Genomic DNA, 12247 nt, shown 5'->3' with positions numbered 1-12247 from the left:
AGGACACAAAATCAATAAAATAATCAGTAGCTTTTCTAAATATTCCTAAAGAATGTATGGAAAATGAAAGTAGGAATACAAATCTTTTCACGATATTTAACAAAAAAACTAGTTGACCAAGGTATATAAGGCTTCTAAAATGAAAACCTTGAAATACTGAAGGAAAAATGAAGAAGATACCAAGAGATGAAAAGACTTGCCCCTGTGCTCATAGTTGACTGGAATTACTGTTGTGAAGTGATCATGTCCCTCAAACTCATTGCCAGATACAAACACTGAAACCACAGGGATACGTATGACTTGGTTTGGAATAAATTTTATTTAATGTTTCCAAGAAAACTTTACAGAAATATGTGAAAAAAATTATATTTCCTAAATCAAAATATTTATAAAATCTCTATTTTTATTCACCTGAATTTCATAAACAAGTGTGAAAAAGTAATCAAGCATAAATTACTTAGGTTCAAATGTATGAAAATGATATGTTAGTGAACAGAAATCCTGCAGATGCAAGATAAAAACGTAGTAACACTGAGAGCTGTTACTACTTTTAGTAACCCTGGACCTTTCTTGTTCATATCCTTTGCCTTAAGAAACATTTAAGTAGGCAGTTGCTTACAGATAAAACGGTTTTTATTTTCACAGGATTCAGAAGAAATTTCTCTGCTTATACTATAACCAATGCAGTGGTCTTGCCTGAACTTTGAGAACTCTGGAAATCTGTAACAAAGAAGAAAATGTTAACATAAGTAAAACAGAAGGATGTTTACAGTTGTTTTTATTAACTCAGAATGTGGGAAACCACTTGAGGGAAACAGTTACTGAGTGGCTTGGGATTTTGTTTGGTCTTCTTTGGTTGCCTTTCAGCCTCAACTTTCACACTTCTGAAATGCTACATGAAACTCAATTACTCTTTCTCACTGGCCCCTAGCACTAACACCACAGAATGTGATTCTAGGTGTGGTTTTGCTATGCGTTTATTTGCAGACTGTTCCACTCTGTCAGAAATCGTTGAGTTGTTAGTTTTGCTTTTTGAGATAAAGTCTCGGTACCCAGTGTTGGCTGACCTGAATCTCACTAGGTAGACCAGGACTGCTTCAAACTCAAAGAAATATGCCTGCCTCTGCCTGTACAGTGTAGGAATTAAAGGTATATACTACTATGCCTTGCCAGAAATGATTTGACAATATGTTGGTCTTCTGTTTGGTTAAGAATATGAGTTGGGCAAAACAAACAAAGAAACAAGCAAAAATAAAAGAACCAGAGTAAAAGCCCAAGAAATGTATGCAGATGCTGAGGTGTACACATTAACAGACACAGAAAACCCATAAAAACAACGTTGGAAAGCATAATATCTAAAAGATTAAAGAAAAAGTGCCCTAAGAAAGCATTCAAAACAAAGCAAAACACCCTACAAAAATACCACCAAACTTGCTTATTTGTCAACTACTGCTGGGCATAATAGGGGCTGCCCTTAACTGTAACGTGTATAGTATTTGAAGGGGTAAAAGCTGGGAGGAGTTAGGAGAAAGCTGTTATCAGATTACACTGTATAAAAGAAAATCTATTATGTATAATACAGACATATGTATATATGTGCATAGATATACATTTATTAGTTGACCTAATCTAGGGGAAAGGGCATAAACACAAACTTTGTCATGATATGAGTCTCTAGATCTCATGTTTGTGAATGAGATCCAAGGATAACATTTATACAGAAAATAACTGCTGAATATTTGAAGATAGTAAAAATAAAGGGGGGGATCCACCAAAGCAACAAAAATGTATGTGCTGTGTTCTCTGGGCTTGCCTGTTTCTAAGAGCATTCATAGACACATATGGTGTTCCTATTATGTTACAGTAAGGAAAAGACTAAAATTCTCTGATGATATCAGGCCCTCAATGTTCATATCCCTTGAGAATAAACTTGAATGTTATGGGTAGAACAGTGACAGCCGTCTGCTGTTCCCTTAGGATTGTATATATTCTCATGCTCCACACAAGATATTTGTATTTCTGAGTCTCTTGACTGTGAGTTTTCAATAACCATAGCTAGGATAAATTCACAAAATATACCTCAAAAATCCTCAATAACCAGAAACTTACAAATCTTTTGAGGGAAATGTGCCATCCTCCCATAGCCAGGCACTTCTTTCTTCATTATAGTGGATTCCAATCCAGAAAAAGGCTTGACTGGAGCTCATAAAACTCTACTTAGAGACAGAAAAAACAAGTTAATCAAATTTGAGTATGCTCTGAGATCAACATACTTTAAAAGCATTTAGAATAAGATTCAGATACGAGTTGAAATCATTCTGAATTTCTGATTTGGGGGGCATTATGACAGGCCTTAAAGTTCTCGGTTATGAGGCCATTCACTAATGTAGAAAAAAACTACAAAATCTTGCTTCTTGAAAGATGAAAATTATCATAAAGAGGATGAGACTTTCATCCTGTGTTATAGTTCCTTCGTGGGATCAAAGATCAAATGTGAGCCCAGTACCAGCATCTTGTAACTTCTTCAACCTGAGCAGGGCACAGACTTGAGAATTTCATTGTAAGAACTTCGTTATTTCCAAGATGAGTCTGGTGGTACAAGCCTATAATCCCTGGTGCTTAGAAGGCTGAAGCCGAGGCTCATTTTGGAGGCTATAAAAGGAGCTTAAAGGAAAGCCGGGGATACCTGCCTCTGTCTCAAAGCACATAGTAAATTTAAAAAAAATGGTAGAGTGTTTGGCTGACATGCCTCAGTTCCTAGGTTCAATTCCTATAACACACACAATAATAACAGAAATTATTTGAATAACTTTATGATCATATAGTCCATTACTGTTTTACATTACACTCCAGAAAGATAGCAAAAAAGCCATATAGCATATGCATGAGGTTGTGTATTCTGCTCCAATAAATCATGGTTAAAAGTTCCTCTTGAGCACTCTTCCACTGTTGGTGGGATTGCAAACTGGCACAACCACTCTGGAAATCAGTCTGGACACTCCTCAGAAAACTGAACATTGCACTGGACCCAGCTATACCTCTCCTGGGCATATATACCCAAAAGATGCTCCAACATTCAATGAAGACACATGCTCCACTATGTTCATAACAGCCTTATTTATAATTACCAAAAGCTGAAAAGAACCCAGATGTCCTTCAACGGAGGAATGGATACAGAAAATGTGGTACACAATAGAGTACTACTCAGCTGTCAAAACCAATGACTTCATAAAATTCATAGGCAAATGGATGCAACTAGAAGATATCATCCTGAGTGAGGTAACCCAATCACAGAAATACACACATGGTATGCACACACTGATAAGTGAATATTAGCCCAAAAGCTCAAATTACCCAAGATACAACCCACAGACAACATGAAGCTCAAGAAAAAGAACGACCAAAGTGGGGATGCTTCAGTCCTTCTTAAAAGGGGGAACAAAAATATTCATAGGAGGGGATATGGAGACAAAGTTTGGAGTAGAGACTGAAGGAGTGGCCATTCAGAACCTGCCCCACATGGATGTACAGCCCATATATATATATATATATATATATATATATATATATATATATATATGTATATACATATATATATATATGTATGTACATATATATATATATACATACATACACACACACACACACACACACACACACACACACACACATACAGACACAAAATCTAGATAATATTGATGAAGCTAAGAAGTGCATGCTGACAGGAGCCTGGTATAGCTGGCTCCTAAGAGGCACAGCCAGAGCATTTCAAATACAGAGGTGAATGCTAGCAACAAACCATTGAACTGAGATCAGACCCCCATTGGAGGAATTAGAGAAAGGAGGAGCTGGAGGAGCTTGCAACCCCATAAGAACAATAATACCAACCAACCAGAGCTCCCAGGGACTAAACCACTACCCAAAGACTATATATGGACAGACTCATGACTCCAGCTACATACGTAGCAGAGGAAGGCCTTGTTGGGCACCAATGGGAGGAGAAGCCCTGGGTTCTACCAAGGCTGGATCCCCCACTGTAGAAGAATGGGGGGCAGGGGGAACATCCTTACAGAAGAAGGGGAGAGGGATGGGATAGGGGGGCTTATAGCCAGGAAACCAGGAAATGGAATAACATTTGAAATGTTAATAAATAAATAAAAGTTCCTCTTTGTGTCCTTTTGGCACAGTTAAAAATATTAGTCTACTAATTCTGGAAAAGTTGGGGTGTTTGCACATTAGCTCCTAATCTATTAAAGTATTAACCCCTATAATACAAATCATTGAAGACTTTTTGTAGGTTTTCTAGTGTATATTTTAAGGCATATCAAACTGATGATCATGAGCTCAGGCAGAACCATCATTGTCTATGTGGTAATAAAGACTTAGGTGAGAGTGATCAGTTTAGTCAGGTAGCTCATATTCGTAAGTGAGAAAGAATGTGATAAACAATGAACTACTTGCCAATTCATTTCTGGTTTGGAGCTGAAGAAGACTGGAATTCTGAGAAGCACAAAACTCTCTGCTTCCTTTCCAGGACTTTTCTTCTTTGGAAATAAAGTAACAACTGCATTGATGCCCAATCCACTTTTCCAGGCAAGCACAGCATTTAGAAACTAATAGAAAAAACACATCATCAAAGATTATCTGTTCACTATTCATTTCTTTTTTTCTGCAGCCAATCCTTCAGAGCGTGTTATACATGTCACATTACAGCACTATTCATCCAAACACTATGCCTCTCGTGGAAAGGGTATCCTAAAGATAGATTCAAAATGACAACATTCTCAATCCTTCATTATGTTGTGTTATAACTAGATGAGAAAAGAAAAGAAATTCGTCCTATAGCAGAGAACAGGACAGGACTGGAGTCAGAAGAACAGCTTTGAGAATGAACCCACAGCAGAGAATGGCTGTGAATGTAAGAGTAACTAGAAGAAAAAGACTCACAGGGATGGCACTCTTCCAATTCCTTGAGTCAAACAAAGGTACACAGTACTTTAAAAGAATTTTTATGTGTTCAGATATTTTCTTTGGAGAGGGGGAGGGGTTAGGGGGATGTTGGCCCAGAATCTGGGAAGGGGAATAACAATCGAAATGTAAATAAGAAATACTCAAGTTAATAAAGATAAAAAAATTTAAAAAAATAACATAAATAAAATAAAAATGAGTATGTGTGGGGCTGGGGATTTAGCTCAGTGGTAGAGCGCTTACCTAGGAAGCGCAAGGCCCTGGGTTCGGTCCCCAGCTCCAAAAAAAAAAAAAAAAAAAAAAAATGAGTATGTGTAAGCCAATACATAAGCCAATAGTCTGATTGACAGGTTAGGGGTGACAGTGTATCCTCAGCACCTCTCTTCCTTGGTAATAAACATCATGACACATAGTAGGCACTCAAATCTTTATCACATAAATGGCACTAAAGTTGGCATAAGATAAAAATTAACTGTGTGATCAGAAGGCTATAAGCTTAAGGAGCATTTGAAAAAGAATATTAAAATAGTTTGACCCTATCCTTTATGAGTAAGGTCTATTATTACAGATGTCTACACTGTATTCTGAATTATAGAAGCAGAAGAAAGGAAAGAGTATGAAAGCATAGGTTGTTAGCAAATACAAAATAATATTTGTCTGTAATGTACATTGTCACTTAGCTGTCCATGAACACTCATTAAGAAAGAAACGTGTACGTACTACTTCAGACTAATATCTTCCCTTTTCGTGAAAATTATGACTTGACTTTGGACCCATTCACATCCAACTTGTGATGAGGCAGCCAAGCCACCTTTTAAATGAAGAATACAGTGGTTCTTTTCAGAGTACTCAGGGAGGCTCTTCCATAAAGAATGGAAACTCTCCTCTTCATTTTCTCCTTCCTCTCTTTTGGTTTCTAGCTACTAGGACATGAGTGGCTCTGTACCCACACAAGCTTCCACCATGACACAATGTTTCAGTTTAGGTGCAAGAATGACAGGCCCAGATGACCACCTACCAAAACTTCTAAAATTCTGAGGAAAAAGTGAGCCTCTGCTCTATGTCGTGTTCACATAAAGTATCTCTTAAACTGGCTTACATGCATGACTCGATATAATTTTATTTATTTTTTACTACAGATCAATAAAATGAGACCATTTTACTCAGTGAAACCATGCTGCTGTACATGAAAAAAAAAAGAAATAAAACCTACCTTTCTGGAATTCTACTATCGGGGTTGAAGAAGGTGTCGATTGAATGTTCTGTATAGTAAATGCTATAAGAAATTATTATAAATTTGCTTAGTTTGACATGTATTTGTGAAATAAAATATTGCACATTAGAGAAATTAGATGTTTATTATTAAATTATTTCATCACAATGTTGAATTTTTTTCTATAGACTTGCCTTAGAAACACTTACAATTTTTCACCAAAACTCCCAAAGCAACTATCAAGAAAAGACATTTTATTCCAAAGAACATGGACATCAACCTCCATCGAGTGATCCTAGAAACTATAGAAAAATAACAGACACATCGATTAATGACTAACAGATTAAAATACAAACATAGAAGATGACGTTCTTAAGAACAGAAATCAGTAAGAATGAACCCGAAGACTTCTTCCTGCGATAGCATAGACAGCTCTCCAGTGTTTCACTGGAGAACGAATACGTTCCTTCAGAACACCACCCATTAGCAATCTTTTGAAGTGGTGTGCCTTGTTCTTTGATGAGGTTATTCATACACTCTCCACCTCATTAGAATCGTTTACTACTCACTCTTTAGATCTGCAGTGAGACTTATCTCTACAGTTGGAATAGATCCACAAGCGGTCATGATGCTTGGTCATGATGCTTGGTCATGATGCTTGGTGGGCTTGCTTAATTGGCATTGTTTTCTCTCAAGAATGGCATGAATAAAAAAATTCTGTACTAGATGATAAAAAAGGAGTCAATCACAATGCTATTTTCTTAAGGTGTAAAGTTAGTAAGTGCCCACTCGAAATCAAGCAAAATATTGTCAAGACCTAGAGTCTGTTATTTATCATATTCCGTCCTTGTCAGGAGACTAGCATCACAGAATATGTTCCCTTTGATTGCAGACCATGTTTTGACTGGTGGCTTGTTGCGTCCTGCAGGAAAATAAAGGGGCACCCTCTAGACCTAATCTGGTGGGAGGTTCCATACCAAGTACAGATTGAGGATCTAGATTTAGTTCATGGCACCTGGAAATATGACACAAAGCCAGTCTTTTACTTTCTGTTTCATTGAGGATCTGTGTTCAGTTCTCAGCACCTTGAATTATGACACAAAGCCAGCCTTTGAATTTCTGTTTTCTCAACATAATGTCAGGTCATATTCAAAATCACTTGCTAAGATATTTCAGTATTAGAAGAATCTGTATTAGTAACATAACACTGTTAAAAAATAGCTCTACCACTAACAACAGTACACAAGATCAGTGAACCTGAGTGATTTTGCAAGGCCACAACACAGAAAGAAAATTTATAAACTTGTAAGTGTCCTTATTATTCGGCCATTTTTATTCCTGTGTTAGAAATATGATGTGAGTTCATCAATTTCATTTCTGTTTTATTCTGAATTTAACATCATGCCTAATAGACAACACTTCCTAACTCAGTTAGGAAAGGTTTACAAAGGATTCATAAAATCATGTTCGAGTTTCAAAACACAGAATTGAGAAAACAGTGAACACAGAAAGCATCAAAGCATGGAAAGTCTAAAAATATCTACTGCTGATTATGTACTTTCTGTATTATTTTTTTAAAACTGTCTTGAAACTAGTTCATCCATGAGGCATCCTTCCTGGTTATTATTTTATCGTTACTATTACATATGCTGACAGGGGCACACGTACCTGCCATGAGAAGTGATGTTCCAAGGATGGTGCAGAGATGTGTTTGTGCTTTGTAAAGAACGGTGTGGATCACGGATCTGAGCAGGAAGCTAAGGAGGAGACAGTAAGCATTAAAAGAGGAAGAAACACTGTGTGTTGTGGTGATGCTATCAAATCATCTATTGGTGGCACACGGACGCAGTGTAGGAATGAGCAGAAGAAAGACCACAAGCTTTGAACAAGACCCAGGAAGCCCTGCACAGAGAAAATTCATTCTTTTCATTTTGCCACAAAACACTACAGCAAAATAAGGTTAGGCAGAGATTGTTTTCAATGTACAGATATCAAAGTTGTCCCTAAGAGCAATTTAGAAAATAGAATCAAGGTGTATAAACTATGGCAAATTCACTTAGTATCATAAAATCCCACACAGAATTTCCACCTTTATAATAAAAAGCCCTTATTTACTTTGTGTTAAGCACATTTTAAATCATATATTATCTGTTAAATTACGTGCTTTGGGTGGCTTAATAAAGAAAATACCAAATTCGATAGTGGGAAAACTGAGGCATAGTAGGGCTGATTTGACTAAGGTTTCTTAAACTTGATGTCCAGTCTTTTACCAAAGCATACATGGGATTTATCCCAAACTGAGCACCTCTTTGAATTTGCATGTCCTGGGTTAACATTTCCCACCTTTAGCACAGAGTGGTTGGAATGTCCATGACTTGTTCTGTGTTTTTAGTTCCTGATCACTGAACCCAACCACAGCAGGCAAGACCCAGAAAGAATGGAAGCAATATTCAATGTTATTGTGTTGTCTCACTTTTCTTTCCTCCCACATCTCTCTCCCTCTCCCCACCCTCTCTCTTCCCACCCTCTCTCTCCCCAATACATACTTTTAACCTGTCCTTTAATTCTCTCTAAACTACCAACTCTGCTTGGTTTTGCTCCCATTTTGTATACAAATAACTGAATTGTTTTCACACCTTGCCATCCCTCCTACTCAACTCCACTCAACACAAGAGTTTTTCTTCTCCAATCATTTCTCTTCAATATCTGATAAACATTGGCCAAATACTGTCCAGACCCCTCTATATATACCCTTTACTTTTTTCTCTTAAAACTGCTGGGACCCTTAATGTTCCCGCACATGGGAGTACTGACTAATTATCACCACGCTGACCTTTATGGACCTATATCAGAATCTGATACAGTTCAGCAATGCTGGCATTGAGACCAGAGAATGTAGTGTGTTGAGCATCTCATGACTTACAGAATACTCAGTGGGATAGTGAGTTTCACTGTATCTGTTTCAGACAATAATGCATTCTCCCAGTGTTCATCTCTTCCCTCTCCTTCCCCTGGTCTTATGTATACTGCCCTTTGAAAAAAGAGAACTTGTTCGAAACAAGTAGTGACTTTAATTTCTGTCTTTGAAACTTGAGAAAAGATCAGAGAAAGGGAAATTAATGCCCAGCGAAGATGTGAGCAATGGAGTATCTTCTATAACTAGACATGTACACCTAAGACTGTAGAAAGGCTTGGTAAGAAGCATTCCAAAGGAGATATTTATTTTTATTTCAGCGCTTGTAGAGACTGTGCCTTCCCATTGTGCACTAGGCTGCAAAGCACACTCCATTGTGGAGGCTTCCTGAAAAGGAAGGTTCTGGCCTGCCATCAAGTCTCTTGTAAACATGATCATGAAAAGCCTCATAAACTCTAGTGGGTTTTTCTTGTTAAACTTCCTACATATTACATATTTTCATTAGACTGTGTTAGTTTTCAAATTAAACAGAGTGTCATTTCTTGCCAGGCACAATGGCACATACCTCTTAATTCAGTATGTGGAAAACAGAGGTGAGAACTCAGTCAGTCTCAACTAATATATTTATATACATATGTATTGAAATAGGAAAGACTAAGAAAATTGAATAAATGTGTTTTATTGATGACTAAGACCATTGCATTCTCACAGAAATATTGGTATCTTTCAAAATATGTTACTATCTACTTTTATTAGTCATAAATTTATCAAATCATATTCCTTTTTCTGAAAATTTCCCCTTCTCTTGCCTACAAACCAAGAAACAAAACATTTTCAAAATTCACTCTCCATTTTTTTCTGTCTAGTCATTTCCTTCTTCTTTCTGTATTTTAGCATCTATTGATTTCTAATGCTATAGATTAGTTTTCCTGTTTTTAAAAGACACATGCCTGAAAGAAAACTATGCAAGCTTACTCCTGTCTATATACAAGTCATCCATGAACTCCTTCCTCTGCTTTACACCTGAGTGGGCTAAATAGACACCTCCTGTGGTCAGTGAATCAGAAATTCTGGGTGGCCTGAATGTCATGGGTGTGAGTCCGTCTTTCAGGCCTGGAGCTTCTGAATCACTCAGAACAGAAGGAATGGATCGTAACAATCATCTCAAGATGTCGATGTGTGCACATATGTACAAAACCACACATAGTGTGTACATTTTGCAATCATGACCATATAATATATTTGTTTGTATAGAAAATAATTATTACTACATAGTTTGTTAATCTAAAGTATGGTTTAATTGTGGAAAGGCAGGATAAATGTACAAATTTGCCAAGGTTGACCAACTTTTGTGTGAATGGTTTGGTTCAATGGAGGAAAATTTAATATATTTTATGTCAATTTAGTGTTTGAATTGTATGTCACATTTTAATATATATGTACATGAATGTGGATATATATACATATACATATATATTTGTATATGACTGTAAGTGTCTTTTAATGAACTATTTCAGCATTCCACTATTTTACTGATAGAAAAATGTTTATCCTCAATGGTATCTATATGTAAAGAACACCATACAAATGCACCCAGAAACAAGGAACTCTTCCTTTCTCTAAGCATTCTTCCTGGAGTTTAAGATTCTAATACGATTTTAATTAGGCATCAAGTCATTCATCCCTGCCATAGACAATTTCAAAGAATCTACTAAGACTGTTTTTCCATGACCGATCTCTGCACTTCTTTAAAGCCTTTTAGAAACGACCACCAAGTACCTGCCAACCAGGCAAGGAAGTATTTACAGAGTAGAAGTGCTTGTTGCTCTAATTCAATACCAAGTTTGACTTGCCCTCTCGTATGCTGTGTATTAATTTTGCAGTCATAGTTGGGGCGCTTGCTCCTGTCTTATTTTTAACAAATGCAATAAATATCATTTTACAGTATCAAAACTGTTTGCAGATTTAGTCATGTATATTAACCAGACACGTTACAGCTTTCCATGTTCATGATAAATTAAAAGTATCAAGAAACCCACATCTCATGAGGAGCTAAACAGATAATTAAGAAAACAGAAGCAACAGCACACATCTTGTTCAGTTACACTTTACTTACCTTGGAAGAGAAGTGATGTCATACTACAGAGGGATGTTGAAATTCCTTCTGAGCGCCGAGCTGTCTAGGTAACTATTTTATCCAAGAGTGATTTCTTCATGGAAATGTCTAGATTAATATGACATAATGATAACTTAGACAAACATATTCACATTCTCTTTGATTGTTTTGGATATAAAGATGTTTATAAAGGCAAAGTCAAACAGCACATACAACTTACTTTATAATTTCAGTCTCAAATGTAAACTCCTAACTCTTAAGTTAGTCCACCACAGAGGCCATCTAAGCAAATGTGAAAGCTTCCTGAAATAGCTGTGTCTCTTCACCTCTTGTGTAACTGAAAATAGTTTAACTGTGGGGAGTTTGGTGTGCCCTTGGGTCCTCATTCTGAAATATCACAGCAGGATTGACAGATTGGTCAGTTCTTGACATCCAAGGCTCAAGCATTTATATGGAATGAGTATCAGTGCCATAGCACTGAGTCTGTTTCTGCCTTTCAGCAGTCTTCTAGCTTATTAAGCAGATCACTGTCTGCTAAGGAAAACTGTATAGAAGAAAAATGGAATGTGGCAAGTACAAAGATTCCCAAACTAAGAGCAAAAGGCACATCAGTACCCAGACAGAGATTAAGAATCAGGGAGGCCAGATAGAGGGCTTATATCCAAAACATACAAAGAACTCAAGAAGTTAGACCGCAGGGAGACAAATAAACCTATTAAAAATGGGGTTCAGAGCTAAACAAAGAATTCACAGCTGAGGAATGCCGAATGGCTGAGAAACACCTAAAGAAATGTTCAACATCTTTAGTCATAAGGGAAATGCAAATCAAAACAACCCTGAGATTTCACCTCACACCAGTGAGAATGGCTAAGATCAAAAACTCAGGTGACAGCAGATGCTGGCAAGGATGCGGAGAAAGAGGAACACTCCTCCATTGTTGGTGGGATTGCAGACTGGTAAAACCATTCTGGAAATCAGTCTGGAGGTTCCTCAGAAAATTGGACTTTGCAGTACCTGAGGAGCCAGCTTTTTCTCT

At 37.0% G+C, this 12247-nt stretch overlaps 1 protein-coding gene across 2 annotated transcripts; it reads right to left on the bottom strand.

The window, feature by feature from the left end:
• Window positions 1-296: 296 nt before the first annotated feature.
• On the bottom strand, window positions 297-12003 carry Klrd1 (killer cell lectin like receptor D1). Of its 2 annotated transcripts, none has more exons than NM_012745.2 (8): window positions 11432-11746; window positions 11212-11319; window positions 7850-7938; window positions 6391-6483; window positions 6182-6244; window positions 4462-4613; window positions 2110-2213; window positions 297-720 (listed from the first exon to the last, which is right to left on the bottom strand). In NM_012745.2, the coding sequence occupies exons 3-8, from the start codon at window positions 7854-7856 to the stop codon at window positions 600-602; spliced, it is 540 nt and encodes a 179-aa protein (NP_036877.1). In that variant the 5' UTR covers window positions 7857-7938; window positions 11212-11319; window positions 11432-11746; the 3' UTR covers window positions 297-599. The 2 variants fall into 2 exon arrangements, with proteins under 2 accessions (NP_036877.1, XP_006237140.1); XM_006237078.5 differs by having other exon boundaries at window positions 301-720; window positions 4462-4544; window positions 11432-12003.
• Window positions 12004-12247: the final 244 nt, after the last annotated feature.

Source organism: Rattus norvegicus, chromosome 4 (assembly GCF_036323735.1).
Source record: "Rattus norvegicus strain BN/NHsdMcwi chromosome 4, GRCr8, whole genome shotgun sequence".
NCBI classification, from domain to species: domain Eukaryota; kingdom Metazoa; phylum Chordata; class Mammalia; order Rodentia; family Muridae; genus Rattus; species Rattus norvegicus.
This window is presented reverse-complemented; position numbering and strand designations above follow the sequence as displayed.

Bases quoted from the DNA above. Each gene is read 5' to 3' on its own strand.
- Klrd1 (NM_012745.2), bottom strand. The intron at 2,214-4,461 runs GCAAGTAGTTCA...GTCTCTAAGTAG, and splicing joins TCCAAACCAGAAATGAATTG to AGTTTTATGAGCTCCAGTCA. The intron at 721-2,109 runs GTAAGTTTCTGG...TCTTTGTTACAG, and splicing joins ACATTTCCCTCAAAAGATTT to ATTTCCAGAGTTCTCAAAGT.